Source organism: Schistocerca serialis, chromosome 3 (assembly GCF_023864345.2).
Source record: "Schistocerca serialis cubense isolate TAMUIC-IGC-003099 chromosome 3, iqSchSeri2.2, whole genome shotgun sequence".
Taxonomy (NCBI): domain Eukaryota; kingdom Metazoa; phylum Arthropoda; class Insecta; order Orthoptera; family Acrididae; genus Schistocerca; species Schistocerca serialis.
Genome location: NC_064640.1, coordinates 189672633 through 189693030, shown reverse-complemented (window position 1 = coordinate 189693030; position 20398 = coordinate 189672633). Strand labels below are relative to the sequence as shown.

Genomic DNA, 20398 nt, shown 5'->3' with positions numbered 1-20398 from the left:
CAATGGAGTGATGTCCGTACTTGCATGTATTATCAGGAGCTGCTGGAAAATGGATAATGCTTTTTTCCCCAGCTTCAGCATATATGCCATGTATGAAGCTTGTTCTGTAAAACCAAGCAGTCAACCTAATGCCCTAATGATAGACTGCACATCTTAATATACGAAGTTCACACAAATCCATGTATAGTACATCAATAATTATGGCAGAACAGAATGAAGCTTCTATAAAACTGTTGCCACTCCCCCCCCCCTTTTGCCTCCCCCCATCACTAAATTTTGACACTAAGCATTTCAGTGTGTGAAGTGGATTCACCGATCTTGCTTTAAGGTATCTCAAATGTGGCAGCCAATACGCCTGTTGTCTGGGATAAGACACAGGAACTCACCAAATTCTTAAAAGATAGAGGAGTCCCCTTATCGGCAAATCAGGTATGGAAAAAAGCATTGTGTGAATGATTAAAATAGATGTCCACAAGTCAGTCTGCAGAAAACTTGAACCCAGTATTCTTCACCCATTTCTCCAACTTTTTGAGCATCAGTTGAAGCTGATGACATGTGGCTGAATCACTGAAGAACAAAGAGAAAAATAAAGAAATTGCTCACTTGCAAAGAACACTCAACAGGACTTTACATCCAAATGATATACTATTAAAAGGTTAACACTTCTAATTCTTCCTTGGGGAGACACCATTCTTTTGAATAAAGTGATAAAGTGCTTCTTTGTATATAAAATGTGAATTATTAGGAAAAATGCTACGTTCTCTCACGATAGTCTGAACTTATCAATTTGCAGTGCCATCTGCCTGTCTCTGATTGCACAGTGACATTTGCAGTTCCACTAGCTTACAGGCTCCCTGCTTTCCTTTCTCGAGGCCTTTAGGATAGATGTACCAGCAGTGGTGTGATGTAGTTCACCCACTCCTGGATGCTGCCTTCGTGTACAAATATCACTAGATGGATGTACAGTGTACAGCTTGCTCTGCTGACCAATTTTGTAAGATTCCTTTTAGGACAGCTCTTTCCACAAGGTGTAACCAGATTGGGAATTATTTCCCCGAATCTAAATTGGTACTAGCTTCCCAGCAATCAGTGCCTGCAAGAGCAGGCAAGTGAACTGAAAGACAGCAATAGCTGAAAGGGTCCTGTTACTGAGCCAATGACCATGTTGCCAAGCTGAAGTGTGCCATTTGGCCTAGACAGAGTGATGTTCTCAAATTCTTGGCACGTGGAGTAAGCATAGTGGGAGGGGTCAGGGGGAGGGGGGGGGGGCAAACAGTATGTTGGGTATTAAAATCCTCAAGGAGAAGAAACTCCCAAGGAAGTACCTCAATGTTCTATAAATGAAACAGTAAAAAGCCATCTCTCTGGCATTTGAAACACCTCATTAAATTTGGTATGCATTATTGAACCTCAAAAGGCATATATGTATTTAGATATATATCATCTTTGTGTATTCCCATAATGGACGGATGTTGTTTTAAGACGAATGCTGCTGTTTTCTCCAAAACACCAGTTACTTCCTTTTCCCTCCTCACAACTACTCTTCTTGTGACTCTTTCACATCTACATTGTGATATCACAACACTCTTATAGAACTTGAAAGTTCTGAGCAGTTATAAAACAATGAAAGTGTCACTAGCTTTATTTATTTTTAATGTTGTAGTCTTTATCAGAAGAATGTCACTACCCACTCTTTTCACATCTTTCAGCATACCTGCTATTACTTCATCACTGCTTCTCTCTTCACATCCACTTTCTACCTAAAGCCTATTTTGTATTAAAAGATGAATTTTATTTTGGAACTTCAACATGTTAGTACAACTGAGAAAGAACAGGCAGACCTGTAGAACCATGAAAAGATCACCCAAAGAAAATTTATAATGCCAGGATATATGCAGAGTGATAAATCAAAAAATGAATATCTGTGTTATGGTAAGTGTCAGTGCAGTACCTGAACTTTTACTGAATAACAGTATTCAGATAAATATGCTGTTGTATAAAAAATAGCACACATACCTTGCTTCTCCAAATTCCAGGACGTTTGTTATGATACAATTTTGCATACATATAAAGATCTGCAGAGCTTTCAAATTTAAGTTGTTTGAACATAGTCATCAAGCAACAGAAGGTAGCAGCCTCTGTTCCTCCATACCTGAGAGAAACCAGAAACAATATATTATTTTATTTCTTTGGAGCATAGTCATCTATTTTTACATATTTTAAAATGATTTAAATATTACATTACAATTTCTACCCAGGCATATTTTACATCTTGATTTGTATTGTTGACTAATAAACTTTTTGCCTATCTTCATCAATTTTTAATTGTTTAATTTCCTTTTTTCTTATTTGGAATTTCAAATGGCATTTAATTTTTATGTCAGTTTTGAGACACCACAGACACAAAGTAAGCTATAGAACTGCGGAAAAGGTGAAATTACAGTATTCTATTACACTAAACAAAACAAGTAACAGAGAGACACTGCCTCAAAAAAACTGGTTATATTACAACATAAAAGGAGATTTCTCTACTACACCACCGAAATTCTTGAGTAATGAAGCACAGTGTTATAATGGTTGCATACCTGTCTACAATAACAACAGGTCCATTCTGAAATCGCAAATGCAGTTCCTGTACCAGCATGATCAGTTGAAAAACTGTACTGACTGGACTGCAGTTATGAGGCCAATTTGGACACTGAATAATTCGTGTTGTAAGTTCATAGTCATCTTGGAGTGACTGTAGTACAACATTCATTGTCATACAGGTCTCATTTTCTGCAGTGTCCACATACTTCACTTTGAAATTTTCACAATCAATTTCTTCATTTTCTATAGGCCAGAAAATTCCAAAGTCCTAGAACCAACACAGATGGAGGAAGAAACAGTTAATAACACTCATTCTCACTACTGCAGGGAAAAAATATACAGTTTTTAAAATGTTGCATTTACTTTTAGTCACAGTGCTTGAGAAGATTAAATATTGTGAAATTACTGAAATGCATTAACACTAGAATAAGTTTTTTCTGATAGAAATACACATCATAAAATGTTCATCAACATCCTACTTTGGAATAGTTTCATCTCTTTTTTGATAGCCTTTCCAACTAAATCATCTTTTATCTTCATTACTTTTCACCCACACTTACATTTGCTCTTCAAAAGCTATATTCCAGTGGTTGGAGGAGGACAAATAACACAGCAAAATTATTTTCATACCTTTCTTCTCATTTACAGATAGTATGAGTAAATGATTGTCAGTATGCATCGGTAAAAAACTAAATTTCTTTAAATTTATTCTTATAGTACAGGTAAGTTTTGGAAATACCTAGCACAAACTATTTCTGAAAGAGATTCATCATCTTCCACAAATTTGATATGGAATCTAACTGGTATCCCATCAGGTCTAGTGGTCTTTCTTCTATTGGTTATCTTCCATCATTTTTCGTTGCATTCAGCACTTATTTCTCTATTATTTTTGCATCCATTTGCTGAAAGGAGGTACAAGCTGTGGTATGATGCTCTGGGGTGAAGCAATCTGAGAAGATACACTTACTGAACTATAGGCAATAAAATCATTGTAACTTCTGAACAGTTTGATGATGATGATGATGATATTTGGTGTGTGGGGCACTCAACTGCACAGTTACCAGTGCTCATAGATATTCCCAACCTTTGCACAGCCCAATCTCGCCACTTCCATGAATGATGATGAAATGATGAGGACAACACAAACACCCAGTCACCTTGAGGCAAGTGAAAATCCCTGACCCTGCCAGGAATCGAACCTGGGAACCCCTGCTCGGGAAGCAAGAATGTGACAGCGAGACCACGAGCTGTGGACCTGAACAGTTTGCAATAGGATGTTCAAACTGCACGGTTGGCTGCAGAGCATGACGGGAATTAGTATGGTTTGGTTTAGTGACAAAGCCCACTTTCTTTTGGATGGGTTTGACAAATAAGAAAATTGGCGCAACTGGTATATCTGGGGGACTGAGAATCCACATTTCATGATCAAAAAGTCTCTTCACCCTCAATGGGAAACTGTGTGGTGTGCAATGTCCAGTCATGGAAAAATCAGTGCGATATTTCTTGACAACACGGTGACTACCAAACGGTATGTGAAGGTTTTGAAAGATGACTTCATACTCTTTGTCCAAAGTGACCCTGATTTTAACAAGATGTGGTTCATGCAAGATGGAGCTTGACCCCATCAATTCAGAAGAATATCTGATGTCCTGGAGGAGCACTTTGAGATCTGCATTCTGGGGTACCCAGAGGCCACTAGCATGGGCCTTGATTAGCCACCTTTTTCTTCGGATCTGAATACATGTGACTACTTTTTTGGGGGCTGTATTAAAGACAAGGTGTACAAAAATATTCCCTAAACCATTTCTGAGCTGAAACCAGCCATTCAAGAGGTCATTGACAGCATCGATGTTCTGACACTTCAGCGGGTCATGCAGAATTTCGCTATTTGTCTGCACCACATCATCGCCAGTGGTGGCAAATATATCGAACATTTCATAACCTAAATCCGAATATCTGTAGTGATGTAAACATGTTGAATAAAGTGTTTGAATGCCATTGTTTGTAACTAATTTACGTTTATTTCATATAGTTCAATAACTGTCACCCTATAATATAATCTCTAAGTATCTTCGCAAGTCACTTATGTATGAAATCGAGAGTTGGCATTAGCTCTGACTGCTGAGTAGACAGTTCTCTCCATTTGCATTCTTTTTAAGCGGAGGTATCTACAGGGTCTGTTCCAAAAGATCCAAGAATAATTTTCTTAAAGAGATTTATTGCCTTTTAACAAAAAAACTTAAAATCTTTAAAGTTTATTTCTTCTGCACCTGCAGATCACTGATACTTCACCTAGTTTACCTAGGATTCCGGTAAATCATCATAGGGAAGTACCTTAAGGCGGTGCACTGAAGTCTCTTTTCTCCCCTCCAATGACCCATGATGTTGTCCATTCAAGCTTCTCTTTATCCTTAGAAACAGAAAGAAGTCTCGTGATGCCAGGTCAGGGCTGTATGCCATTCCTGGCATGAAAATCTTGCATGACAAGAACTGTGTGCCTCGGAGCATTGTCATAGAAGCAGTTACTCCCGTAAAATATCTAGAAGTATGTTACGGAATGATTTAAAGTGGAGCAGCCATATAAAATTAATTGTAGGTAAGGCAGATACTAGAATGAGATCCATTAGAAGAATGCTCAGGAGATGTAGTCCATCAACAAAGGGATTAACTTACAAAGTCCTCATTTGGTCAATACTTGAATATTGCTCAGTTGTCTGGGATCTGTACCAGATATGATTTATGGTGGAAATAGAGAAGATGCAAAGAAGAGTAGCATGTTTCATTACAGGTTCATTTAGTAACCACTAAAGTGACACACAGATTCTCAGCCAACTCCAACAGCAGACATTGCGAGGGAGGTGTTCTGTGTCATAGTGTGGATTACTGCTAAAGTTCCAAGAGCGCACATTCCTAGAAGAGTCATCCAGTATACAGGGTGAACATTAATAAAACGAATAAACTGCAGGGACAGACTTATGATTGAAAATGGAGGAAAAAAGATGCATCATTTCCACAGTAGATGGCGCTGACAGATGGAAGCTCCTCTGACCACATGCCATGTGTTCCTTGTGTGTTGCAGACTGTTTGATTGACACAGTGCACTATAAGCTGCAAAATGGTCTGGTATTCATGTCAGTAACAAGCTAAGATGGTGATTGTGCATGGCCGTGCAGATCGAAACACGGCTATACCACAACAAGTACACTCACAGATATCAACCATGTCACACAACATTTCAAGCCCTTTTTGGGAATATGTGTCATCATGAGTCCTTCCAGACAGATGAATGTGCAGGGAGGTGGCAGACTGTGTGTACACCAGATTTGGAGGACTGGGTTCTACAGGATATTCAGAAGAATGCTAGTACAAGCTCCACGCAAGTGGCCTGCCAACATAGTGTCAGCCTAATTACAACTACATATATCCTGCATGACAACTACTACTATCCCTATCATCTGCAAAGAGTGCAAGGATTATCAGGAGTGGGTTTCCCTCTACGGGAAGGACTTTTTCGATAGTTTGTTCACCAGATCATCACAATTATGGGCTTTGTGTCATCAGTCCTCTTTACCGACAAAGCAACCTTTACCAGAACTGGCATAATTGTGATCTGTGGGCTACAGACACAGCACATGATCAGAGAAACTTTCAACTGACAGTGCCTTCTACTCTAGCAATGATGCATTTCTGGACACATGTTCATTGGACCTTTTTCCCTTCATTTCCAGCCAGGAATCCATCCCTGCAGTTTGTCAGTTTTATTAATGTTCACCCTGTATTGTTTCATCATGTGTATCTCTCACAAAAAGACCATGAGAATAAAATTAGAGAGATTCCAATCCACACAGAGGCTTACCAGCAATCATTCTTCTTGTGAACCATTCATGACCAGGACAGGAAAAGGGGGGAGTGAGACTGATACATAAAGCACTCCCTACTACACACTGTTAAGTGGCTTGCAGATTATAGAAGTAACTGGATAGATAAAGTAAAGAGAGCTGTGCCACATAGTTCCTGACCACTATGCTATGTACCAAATCCCCTATGTCAAATCTCAAATCTCTCTGCAGTTTTGCAAGAAACGGAGTATGCCACTTAAAATGCTAATTTATTTGTCGGATTGAGAACGAAACTCTGATGATCTTTGGTACTAAACTGCCATCAGGTTTTGTCATTCACTCCTCCAATCTCAGTGTCCTTAACACCACAGAAATGACATTTTCTTCTGTGTTCACAATGTCATGATTTCATCACTTATCTGCATCCCTCATTCTACATCAGTGTTCCCTTTGTTTCTACATGGAGAACTGTTTTTGAGTAATTTTACTTTGCACTGTTGCTAGTTGTCGGTTTTTTCCTTGCTGAATAAAGTAGCCATTTGATGTAGTTTGGTGGAATTTCAGATGGTTTCTCTTTTAGTATTTTTCAAGGTTTATCAATTATTACACTTTTGTGTGAACATTGTCGAAGTTTTTGGATTCACTCAGATTGGCATCTGCCCAGTTTCTTCAGAATCTAAATACCTGTTTGCATAGCTATTAACAGTAGAGAATTGATTAATACTGTGCAGTAAAGAAATTATTCCTGTTATATTATCATATGACATATAAATCAAAGCTAGAAACTATCATACTTCCAACAAACATTAAATTGTCCATACCTGTTCATTTGACATGTAACAAAGGGAAGGTAGCTTTGTATGCCATATAAGTGAAGGTGAAAAGGAGTTAAATTTCAAATCAATTTTGTGCATACAGTGAGCTTATTTCTGCTTCTGGTATTGCAGACTCTCTGTATGGCTAACATTACCTTTCATATTCCTTGTATTTGAATAAGCCTGGGAAGGGACAAAGGAAGGAATGAGGGATGAAGAAAATAAAAAATAGTTACAATTTAATGTAATCAGCCTGAAGATTGTAAGATGACTTAGCTGGATGTTAATATATAAGTGAAATTAAAAAAAAAATTGATCCCTAATCAGTTACTTTTATTTCCACATTGCTAAAAAATTTGCAAAATTCTGCTACACATTTACAACTTGGAGGTCAGTAGTTACAGTGTTACATGTCACATGGCATTGTTTCACCACAAGCCAGTTACTCTTTGAAGATATTCACTGCATTCATCAATGTACTATTACAAAAGTTTGGTTTCATTTGAGCACATCTCACAGACAAATATATACTAAATAATTGTTTACTGGAAGCTTACTAAGTTGCATTGCTCTGCAGAAGTAGTATAATAAGAGAAAACATTCATGAACCTCACAATACATGCAAATCTGCCTCTAATATTGTGAATGTACTTTACTGGATTACTCAGAAACTAAGTTCAGTTTATTTTATTTTTTATTTTTACCTGTCCATCTATATAAGACAACATTACAATAGTTTGTGCATTGTGATCCCAAACCATCTGCCAGAAGTCGTGAACTGTATGTGGCATTGGATGCTGAGTAATGATAAATTCGTGCAGTTTATGAAAACCTGAAAAGAAATTGCATGTTCAGATAATTATAGGTTTTCCATGAACAATCTCTTACAATTTTTTAAAGTATACTACAAAATAATAGCAAATAATTATAACATTGTTGGAAAATAAATTAATACTTTCAGTGCAGTAAGAAATATTCAACATCTGTGGAGTAACTTTCATTGTAGGTTACATCTCATTCCTGTTGCAGCTTCCAAACAAACAACTTTATATCATAGCTGAACAAAAGTTTCATGGCATTATTGATTACAACACAGTTACACAGTGATCAATTAAATCAAGCATCAATGGGAAGAAAACTGAAAGATAAGAAAGGCTTGAAGATAGATACAGAGAAATTCAACTCAATAAGTCAATAGGAAAGGAAAGGATAGGATGATGATGATGATGAGGATACTGATGTTAATTCATTCATAAATTTTCGAAATGGAAAAAAGTGGGGAAAACATTATGCAACTTCTACAGTCTTACCCTGAATCCATGTAGCATTAATGTAATCACTGCCATCGACGCCTGGTTTTGGTGTCAGGTGTACTCTTGAACTTTCAATTGGTAAAATACAGCTTCTGTTTTTAAAATGGTTGCATGGTTTATTTGCAGAAACTAAGTTGAAATCTTTGGGTTGAAAGGATGTGATAAGCTGTAAAAAATTAACAATGTATGATGGTAAAGTCAATGTGCTACAGTTACAATAACCATTATCTTAAAATTTTTTAATATTATGACTGAAAGCTATGCCAGTTGGTAGCATAGAAAAAAATAAGGAAGGAATTTAAGTAAAAACACATACAGGAGTACATAAAAATAATTAATTTACAGCAGCTTCAGGGTAAGCTCTCTTCTACAGGGTAAGCACTCCTGGTTCAATAACGAATGCAGAGAAATGGATACACAAAAGTTAATAAAGATACATGTCTTTGCAATGGAAAATACATCATTATTTGTGAAATTAGTGCTAACTTCTGGTTAGGTGAAACAAGCTACCACTGTTTGAGTACACCATTTGCATTCAATTAATGGGAGCAGTGGAATAAAACACCAAGGGTACAAATTCAGAGTAATTTATGGCAGGAAAACCACATAAAACTTGTTGCAAGAAGAAGAATCAAACAGAAATGAAATTCTATCACAAAGTAGATATCTTACAAAACTTTGTTTGACGAATTCTTCAGTGTCGTATTTCAGCTTGTGACCCTTCCCATGAAGAAATTAATGTAGAAAAACTAAAAATTCAAAGAACAACTCTGTATTTAATCAGAAGTTCATTTAGTCAGGATAAGGGCATCACAGATCCATTCAATCATCACCTGTGGTAGTGAAGTTACCAAAAATGTTAATTTTTCCTATGAGTCTCTCACTAAGTAGCTATTATAGTAAAATCAGACATTCAAGTTAATTCACAGTTTGTGAATTGTTGTTCTTCTCACATACAGTTTGTGAATGGAAGAAGAGAGATGAAAATAATAATGATATATAATGTGCTTCCGCCACTAACCATAAGGTGAGCTGCAGAATATACAATGATGAGCCAAAACATTATGGCAACTTACTTAAAAGCATGTTGATCTACTTCTAGAATGCAATTCAGCAGTGATTCTGAATGCCATGGATTTTACAAGTATTTGATAGGTTTCCAGAGGTTGGTGGCAGCAGGTGCCTATGCACAGGTCATACACTTCCCATAATTTACAGACGGTTGGTTTGTGGGTGCTGAATTGGCACCCGGTATCATCCCAGTTGAGTTTCATCGGATTCAAATAAGCCAAATTTGATGGCCAAGACATCAATGTGAGTTAACTAACATACTCCTCAAACTATTGCAGCACAATTCTAGCCTTGTGACATGGACAGTTATCCTGCTGGGAGATGCCATCACTGTTGAGGCAGGCATCAAGCATAAGGGGTTACAGGTGCTCCCTAATAATATTCACATAGCCCACAGCTGTCATGGAGCTTTCAATTACTATTGCAGGTCCCATGGAGGTCCAGGTGAATGTCCCCATAACATAATACTGCTCCCACTGGCCTGCGGCCGTGTTGCACTGTATGTTTCAAGTGGCTGGTTGCCTGGATGATAAGGTATCTGGTCATGACCACTGAGCTGGTTTAACAATAAATGGGAGTCATCTGACCAGCTGACATGATTCCATCGATCCATGGTCCAATCTCAATGAGACTGTGCCCACCGTAATCATAATTTATGATGATGTCAGATCAACATGGGAACTCATAGGGATTCTCTGCTGCAGAACACCATGTTCAATGCTGTGCAGTGAATGGTGCACTAGAAAACACTTGTGCTTGTGTCAGCACCATACTCTGTCATCAGATCTGCCACAGATCACCATCTATCCAGCTTCAGAGAGCAGGCAAGCCTCAAAACCCTATGTTCTGTGATGAGGTACGGACGTCCAACTTCTTGTCACCTACTTGTGGTTTCAGCATGCTCCAACTGCTTTCCATAGATGCTCACAACAGTAGCATGCAAACAGCTGACCAGTTTCACTGTTGCTGAGATGCTCACTCCCAAGCACTGGGCCACAACAATCTGGCTTTTGTCAAAATTGCTTAAGTTGACAGATTTCTGCATTTTGCCACTTATTGTTGCTAGAATGGTTGCCCATTCATCTCGCTCCACTCGTATACTTCTTTTACCATGCCATGTGCCCTCAGTGCCACCAGGCAGCATACAACCTCACAGTGGGCAGTGGTCATTGCATTTTGGCTCATCAGTGTAAGTATACTTCCAGATGCAGATCTACGAGTAGATTATACATGAAACCTTGAAAAATTCCACAGTCAGATCTGGATTAAGATCTTTCATAAAATGTTGAAAAGGTGTGGCTATGTTTAATGGTAATAAGTTGATAACTCCTTCAAGACCATTTCAAAACAGCTGGAAATTTTTGAATTCTTTGCAAGTTTGTTATAAAATTTGATCCCATGCAGTAGGGAGTTGTTTTGGATCAAATTTTATAACAAACTTCCAACCTAAAAAAGTTTGAGTGCAAGCTGCTGTGAAATTGCCTTGAAGGAGTTTCTTACCAGTAAATGTTTTTATAGTATTAAAGAATTTATTTCAGGGAAGTGGAATACTTTTATTTGTACCAACATTATTTATAAGCATAACAGTATTTATAAGTACCAGTAATCAAGGTACATAGTTTTTTTTTGGTTATTCATTCCACAATGTTATTACAGGAATGTAAAATATGTCCACAATCTGAAAAAAATCATGTATTTGTCTCTGGAGAATAAATGAGTAAGTAAATAAATAAATAAATTTATAGAGAAACTTTGCCATTTGAAGCATATCCCCACGATCTGTGAGGTGTACAATGTGGTGTAGTGCTTAGCATTGCTACCAGATGACCCCTAACCATCAGCCATTATTTATTATTTAGTATTATCATTTCTGGAAGGTTCTTGAAATTTCTTTTGTTCGTAATGTTTGTATATTCTGCAATACTCAATGTTTGTTTGAACAGTATCACTCTCCATCCAAGAGTTGAGTTCTCTTCTATCCATATGTTGGTGTTTGTAAAAATGTGCTTTCAGCCCTAAGTGTTGTACTTCACTGACAACTTAGCTTTCAGATTTGGACTTGATTCCAGTTATGACATGACGACGTTTGGTGGACACACCATGTACTTCAAAACATGTATACCACTGCGGCTCCACTTAGGAAACATAAAATCCAAATGAGCACAAATCATTCTCAAGATCCACATGTTCAGGAAACCAAAGGTTAAAACAGCAACAGGACAGCTGCACATTAGGCATCCATCAGTGTTTTCAGAAGTTGCTGGTCAGAATCCAATGACCTGACAAAGGATTTGACCAAGTCACCAAATAAAACAGGTGGAACAATATGATGTGTTTGACAAAGATGTAATTTTACTTGGATGGCACAGCCCAGCAATAATTTAAGTACATCAAAGAGAAGCTCATTAGCTGGGACCAAATGCAGACTGACTTGGAGAAGACATTAGGTGACAATTGGAAGCAAGTCACCTTAACAGAAGAACAACTGAAAAATGGGGCCCATAGTCATTGGGAAATGACATCGTCATACATACAAAATGTTTTTGCCCTGTGCCACATTTTGAATCCGAATACAACAGAAGCCAAGTTCACACTTGATGAATTCCTCAATTGTTCTTGCATCCTTTACCAGAAGAGCTTTGTACATCTCTTCTGTGAATTCTTTCATCAAGAAATATGACCAACTCCAGAAAATGGATCTATGGTAGATACATCAGTTTATGGCAGCCAGAACGCTTGGACAGAGTAAGCCAGATATAGTGGCTGACCCTATACATCAGGAGGTAATAAGAAGATGTTAAAGAAGAGATGTATCAATCTTTAATACCAATATCTTTTACCAATTGAATGGCCAGGAAGAGGAGACTTTGCCAACTCAGACTTATGCTGCAGCCATCAAACAATAATGTAGCATCTGACCAATGGAGGTACAACCAACTCCTCTGCCAAGTATTCACCTCAAAAAAGGACAAACATTCAGAGAACAACACACAAGTACGTTTCTGCAGTGTATGGCCTGGACACACTATATGCAACTGCAGAGATAGATGACTACTTTTGATGACTATTATACCACAAGACATCAATCATCACACCAGTCAATTCACATCAGTCAATGTCAGGTGACCGAAGTCAGCCTGTGGCGCAAAGATCATTGCAGTACCATGGACAAGGTCACTCACCAATATGGTGTATCTATCTTCTTGCACCATACTGAGGTACCAGCCGCATGCCTAGCACACAAGCTCAGGAAAACTACCTGAGGCAGTCATCTATGGAGGTGAGTCCACAACAGGTGAAAATCCTCCACGGATGACGGTTATCAAAATGTCAGGAAAACTTTCCAATGTCGTCATCGATGACCAATCTGTCCGGCTGCTAGCTGACTCAGGTTTCTTTTTGTGTAATACTGAATGCTTATCATGTCAGTTGAAGCAGACTATGTTCCATGATATGAAAGTGATCAAAATGAAGGACACAACTGGGAAATATGTCCAGCTGACAGGAACATGTATCGCAAGAATAATTGTTGATAGTAGAACACAGACCTACAAATTTGTCATCTTAGCCTAATGCAGTTATAATTTAATTCTCAGCTGGAACTTTTTACAGCAGGCTGTTCCAGCTCGTCAGCTCCGTTGTGAGCCGTGGAGCGGTCCCTGCTCCAGGGAGCCGTGTCGCTCGCTGTGACCATTCAAGTGGGCCGGCACGCCGGCACGTGGCATGGCTGGCTGAGGCAGGCGGCAAGGCAAGCGTTTTGATGTGCCAGCTGCGTCTTACAAGATCGACAACCTCATACTCTTAGCTGCTAGGACGTGATGACATGCTACACCAGTAAATACCCATGTCCAGGAAATAAATAAGAAACAATGGTTTTACAAGAAATTGCATACTAAATTTATTGGGGCTCTGTAGCTTCACATTTTCTTTTCATTACAAGATCAGAAATATCAGGCGTCAAAGTGTTCGCAGCGTTAATGCGGAGGATGGCCTTCATTGTTGCATCCTGAAGAAATGATCGTTCCTTACTTTTTACTCTTTTCATTGCTGAGAGAAGCTACTCGCAACAATATGTGGATCTAAACATCCACATGATCTGAGCGGCACTGTTGTGAAGCTTTGGAAATGTTTTTTTGCTGTAATGAACGATACCATCATGAGAAATCCAACGTGTTGTACTACCTCTCTTTCAACGAAGTTTAATTTAGCAAATCAATAATCTCCATTTGAAGTGACGATGACAAGTCATTGGGGGAAACTGAAAAAGAAGTGTTGAACACCTTAAGTTCCATTTCAAACCAGTGAGGTCTTGGAATCGTGTTTCAAACGACATGATGAGCTGCTTTAACTTTGCTTGGTAACCGCAGAAAGTAGTACCTTCAGGTAGTTTTAATGGAGCAAGACGATTGAAGAACGTTAAATGTCCATTACTCATCTGCCTCTCAAATAAACGTAACTTTTCCATGAAAGCTTTGATCTGGTCGTGCATGTCAACGATTAGTTGCCCTTTGCCCTGCAATGACAGATTTAAATTATTCAGATGCGTAGTTATGTAAGCTAGGAACACCAGGTCTGATATCCATTTTATATCTATCAGACAATGCATTTCTTCCCCTTTCATTTTGAGAAAAAGGGATATTTCTTCACGAATGGCAAAGAAAACATCAAGAACTTTTCCCCGACTCAGCCAAAGAACTGTACTGTGGTAAGGTATATCCCCATACTCCGCTTCCATGTCTTTCAGGAATCCTTTGAATTGGTGATGATTCATACCGTGACGCAGCACAAAATTCACACACTTCGCGACATCTTTCATTACGCCACCTAGCTCTACTGTTTCAGCGCACAGTGCCTCTTGGTGAATAAAACAATGAAGAGTCAAAATGTCTTTCCCGAATTCGTCCCTGAGTTTATTTTTCAAACGAAGCAAAACCTTGGTGACGCCCGATCATTTGTGGTGCACCGTCTGTCGCTACAGAATGGAGCTTATCCCACGGAAAATTCATATTGGCCACTGATTCACAAACAGCTTCAAAAAGTCACGTCCTGTTGCAGTGTAATAGAGTGGTACCACATCCAAGAGTGCTTCAGTTACTTGCAGCTCCATGTCGACACCACGCACAAAGACTGCAAGCTGAGCACAGCCTGATTTGTCGGTGCTTTCGTCAAGCATTAGCGAAAACGCAACAAAGCTCTCCGCCTTTTTCCTGAGCTGTGCCTCTAAATCCGCTGCCATGTCCAGGATTCGAAGAGACATTGTGTGCTTCAACAGGCAAACTCCTTCAATTGCCTGAACCTCCCTTGGAAACAAACATTCTGCAACTGCTACCATGCACGATTTTACGAGTGGTTCCACCGTAAATGGCTTGTCACAGGTCGCAATGATGTGAGTGACCCTGTAGCTTGCTCGAATTGCAGAGTCAGCAGTGTTTTCTCCGCTCTCCTTCACCTGAAAATTATAAACGCATTACAGAACACGAACTATGTTGCATGTTTTGATACCCTTGGTATTACGAAACCGGTTTTAAAATTACGTCTCCTGGTATGTCGTTCTTAAGCCTGGCTACCAGTTCTCTGTGTGCAATGCCATCTACCTGATCGTAGTGCTTTGTGTGAAGACGTGTATATATGTCGTTGTTTATTGTACCTCTTCGCAGAATTAAATATTTTACGACATACAAGACACTGCGGACGGCCGGCTGGAGTGGCCGAGCAGTTCTAGGCGCTTCAGTCTGGAACCGCGCGACCACTATGGTCGCAGGTTCGAATCCTGCCTCGGGCATGGATGTGTGTGATGTCCTTAGGTTAGTTAGGTTTAAGTAGTTCGAAGTTCTAGGGGACTGATGACGTCCGAAGTTAAGTCCCATAGTTCTCAGAGCCATTTGAACCATTTTGAACACTGCGGATGACCATCCCTCTCAATGAATAGGAAGGTATCCCCCAATAGAGGTACAGGGTTCCCGCAGCTAGTCACAGCTGTCATTGAACACGGATTATTGCGTCAGTTGCGGCTGCATGCGGCCAGGCGGCAGTGAGTTCGCTTTCCCCCTCCATGCGGCTCCGAGCTGCCGCAGTGAGTGCTCTGGAGTGCTCCGGCTCCCTGGGGCTCGGTTGGAACAGCCTGTTTTACAGGCATCACAAGCAGTCACAAAGTGTGGAAGATAAGAGCTCTAGATTGACAAAGCCATTCTAACAGGCACCCACATCAAAAATTGTTCTGAATGGTGGTTTGCTTTTGAAGATGATGTTATACCACCATCATCAATGAGACAAGTTCCAGTCATTAATGTGGATGCTCAGTTAATCTGTAAATCTTTTATCAGTTGTCAAAAGCTACTGGGGCTCACAAAATATATCTACATACCTGCAACAATAATAAACACAACATGTGGTCAAGGACTTTGGATCGCTAATTATCATAAGCAGCCACAATTCATCCATATCGGTATGTGCACTGAAACAGTCCAGGATGGCCAGCTAAGAGCCATCAATGAAGAATCATTCTCTACTCCCACCACAGACAACACAATGGAGGAAGCAACTATCAAAATGCCAATAGGAACTGGCCCACCCAGATCTGGAGTGGCAAAACAACAGTTTTAAGAGGCCAATGGGAAAACACTGCACCACCATTGGGGTTCATCCACCAATTAGCCAGCACTCGAATACGATGAAGCTGGCTGAATAAGAGATAATACAGGAGGAAATGAAGTTGCTGCAGAATGACATTACTGAATCTTGAGTGTGTCGTTGCTCCTTTCCTGTGGTCCTACCAAGCAAGATGGTGCAGTGGCTAGCACAATGGACTCACATTTCGGAGCATAATGGTTCAGATCCACATCTGATCATCTAGTTTTAGGTTATCCACAGCTGATTCTCCACCCACTCCTTTCTAATCTGAGTTTTTGTTTCATCTCTAATGACCTAATTGTCAATGGAACATTAAACACTAATCTTCCTTTCGTCCTGTGGTTCTTATCAAGAAGAAGGAAGCACACAGTGTTTCTACGTCAACTGTTAACAGACTCTCACACATTGATTACACCCTCAAAGTATATCTCAATTATGGACATGCAGTAAGGCTATTGGCAAATCAAGGTTGACAACTCTGACCAGGAAAAGACTGCCTTCATAATTTCTGGCAGTGATTATGAGTTCAAAGTTATGCTGTTTGGACTATGTAACACTTAAGCCACCTTGAGTGTATGGTAGACAGCTTGCTTCAACACCTTAAATGGATGATGTGTATTTGCTATCTGAATGACATTGTCATCTTTTCAAAGTCATCTGAGGAACATCTAAGCTGCCTGACAACTCTGTTAAAGTCCGTTCCAACTGCAGACCTCTCCCTGACTCCAAAACAGTTGCCCAAGAAATGAAAATCTTGGGACAACTAGTTAATGGTGATGGAGCCTCTTCTGATCTAGAGAAAATCGGAGTAGTCACAGATTTTCCAACTCCTCAGTACATTAGTGATGAGAGATGTTTTCTTGGAATGTGCTCATATTATCCAGTAATTCATAAAGGGCTTCTGTACCAAGCCACATCCCTTGCAAGAACTACTACAGGAAAATGGCAAATATTCCAGGCACACAAAAGATCTTTCACTATTCTTAAGGAGGCTTAAACATCTTTTGCAGTCATACCATTGTACAAAAACTGTGCAAAGTGACAATGTCACAATGACGCTAGCAATTACAGTACAGATTCAGGAAGGTGCTGAAAAGGTGATAGTTTATGCTTCAGAGTACTGTCTAAGCTCAAGATGAACTGCTCTACAATTGAGAAAGAGTTCTCTGCAGTTATTTGGGCCACAATAGATTCCAGCCATATTTATTTGCCAAACCATTTACCTCTGTAACTAACCACCATTCATTATGTTGGTTGGCTAGCCTGAAGGATCTGTCAGATGGACTGGTGAGATGGGCACTGATGCTTCAGGAGTGCAATATCACAGTGGTGTACAAAAATGGATGCACATGCAATGACACCAACTACCTTTTGAGACTGAGGCAGAACTCAGCAGCATGGATGAAATCTCAATCATGACACTGCTGCAGAACAGAGGCAAGATCCAGCACTGCTGAAAACCCTACAAGACTTGAAGGAGGAATTGGCCAAAGGTGAATTAAAGTCAATAAACAGAACATTGTATTAGAGGAACTATGATCCAATTGGGAGGGGCAGAGAAATGACTGCTCGTCTATGGCCAGTTATCCTGAAGTTTTTCCATGATGCTTCAAAACTTCTGGTCACCTGGGATTTGAGAAGACTCTAGATATATCTGATGCAGGTACCACTGGCCAAGTGCCCATCAGTTTGTAAGACACACATGCTGCAATTACCTCTGAGGTACCTGGTACCAAATCTACCAGCAGCAGTCCCTTCCACCAAACTGAAACTGACTTCTTGGGGAGGTTTCCAAAGTCAACAAACAGGAATAATACTCTGCTCTGACTGCTTCACCCCTCTCAGCTGTCACAAAAACTGTGTAGACTGCTGAAGTTCCACAAATTGCAAGATTACTTATAGAAAACATCATTTTGAAGCATGGAACATCCTGAGTGATGATCTCTGACCGTGAAAAACTTTTCCAGTCAAGACTAGTATCAGAGTTTATTTCATGTTGCAACATCGCTTACAAGATAAGTGCCTACTACCCACAGATTAATGGCCTCACCAAATGCTTTAATATGGTATCTTCATTATGCATAATTGTGAATGGTGGGGATGCAGTTGCATATAGTAATAGCAATACATAAAATAGCCTCAGGCTGCAGTTAAGATGTTACAAGTTTTATTGCATGATTGATTTCAAGACCTTATGCCTGATCTTCAGTTCTCATTTCGTGGCATGGAATATACGTATCTTCATTACCCATCATATTTATTTTGATCATGTACTGAAACTTGTAACACCATAACTGCAGCCTGGGGCTATTTTATTTATTGTTACTACTGTAACATATTTGGTGCACCCAACCCACCAGGCATGGTAGCTCACAGAATGGCAGGTGGCCGACACCAAGCCTAGCATGTTCTATCAGCGTAATCTAGTCTATGTTCTGTTTGCTGTGTGGTCAGATTTGCATAAGTCCATGCCTGGGCACTATACAGTGAACATCAGTTGTGATTCTGCTGTTGGTTTATTTTTCTACCATTATGTGGTGAAACTTGTGCAGGTATGTGCATTTGTTTTCAATTTATCATTCTTTACCTATAAAACAATTATTTCCAGCATAATTATACACAAAATTCATCTTCAACAGAAAATAATTTCCTCCTATGTCCTCACCTGTTTTGAGGCATTTCTGTAAAAATAAAATTTGTGTGTAATTATGGTGACAATAATTTTTTATAGATAAGGAATGATTAATTGAAAACAAATGCACTTACCTGCACAAATTTCACCACAGAATGCTAGAAAGATAGACTAACAGCTAAACTGCAACTAACATTCACTGCAGAGTGGCTAGGCTTGGACTGAGGCAAATCCGACCCACACAGTAAACAAAGCATACTGTAGACTAGAGAGTGCTGATAGTCAGAACGTGATAGGTGTGGCGTGGGCCACCTGCTGTTCCCCAAGCTACCATGCCTGGCAGGTCAGGGGCACCAAACAAATCAATGCTGCCCATTGTGACATTAACATGGACCACAGTGAAGTAAGATATCACAGGCTTCACAACATTCTTTCTGCTCCAGAGGCTGCAATGATAATGGATACATGTTCCCATTTCAACCAGATGATATTTAGAATGAGTACATGAAACACCTCACCAGTAGGACCAAACAAGCAAGACAGCTGGCTCACGTACAAACCCAAGAAACCCAGGAGAAGGGCCAAGAATACTGTAATGCCAAGCACCGGCCAGTGAGATATGGTCTGGGAGACTTGGTATCGATTTTTATGATTATGTGGAAAGTGAATCTGTCAGAAAATTTACTAAAATGCTACTTTGGGGCTGTATAATATCTTTCATTGCTTCTTTGATGCCACATACGAAATTGACCAATACAAACTCCCTTCCCATCGAGATGACAAAAGCACAGATATGTCACCCACATCCTCTGTACAAAACCCTACTATAGTCTTGAGGTGCTGATCTATCATGGGGGATTTGCATTCCATGATACTTAAAGACTTGCTCAACGACTGCAAAAGTTTGATGGGGGGGGGGGGGGGGGGCTATTTTCAACACTCATTATAGTGAAAAGGAGGTGGCAACACTACCAGAAGGTGAGGTTCCACCAGCACTGTCATACACATGACCTTTGACAAGATCTAGATCCAGGGCAGTGTAGTCAGCTCTAATAAGAACTTCTGAAACAGTGACTTGTCATTGCTCCAGGAGAGGGAACAAATGCATGAGCTGTATGGCATACAGTGCAGTGCAGTGGTTAGCATTGCTCGCTAGCACACTATGGGTCACCAGCTGAAACTCAAGCACCAGCCATTTGTAATTTGGTATTGATAATTTCTGAAATTTTCCCAAAATTTCTTATGTTTGTACATTCTAAAATTTTGATGTCTGTCTAAACAGTAGCATTCTCAATACGGGAGTTGTGTTCTCTTCTATCTGTATGATGGTGTTCGTAATAAATGTACTTTCAGTGCTGAGTGTTCTACTTCATTGACAACCTTGCTTTTGGATTTGGATGCAATTTTTATTATGACATGACAATATAATCAACTTCTTTTAAATTCTACATATGCTATTAATTGTAAGATAAATAAATGTTTTTCATAAACCAGTAAAAAAAAGTGTTA

At 39.5% G+C, this 20398-nt stretch overlaps 1 protein-coding gene across 2 annotated transcripts in view; it reads right to left on the bottom strand.

The window, feature by feature from the left end:
• LOC126469893 (tyrosine-protein phosphatase 99A-like) overlaps positions 1-20398 on the bottom strand; it is a 483039-nt gene that overhangs the window by 27951 nt on the left and 434690 nt on the right. For both annotated transcript variants that reach the window (XM_050097234.1, XM_050097235.1), the window contains 4 exons: positions 8554-8722; positions 7948-8075; positions 2586-2857; positions 2017-2152 (listed from right to left, as the gene is read on the bottom strand). In XM_050097234.1, coding sequence (XP_049953191.1) covers positions 2017-2152; positions 2586-2857; positions 7948-8075; positions 8554-8722 — 705 coding nt within the window. The remainder of the gene's footprint in view (positions 1-2016; positions 2153-2585; positions 2858-7947; positions 8076-8553; positions 8723-20398) is intronic.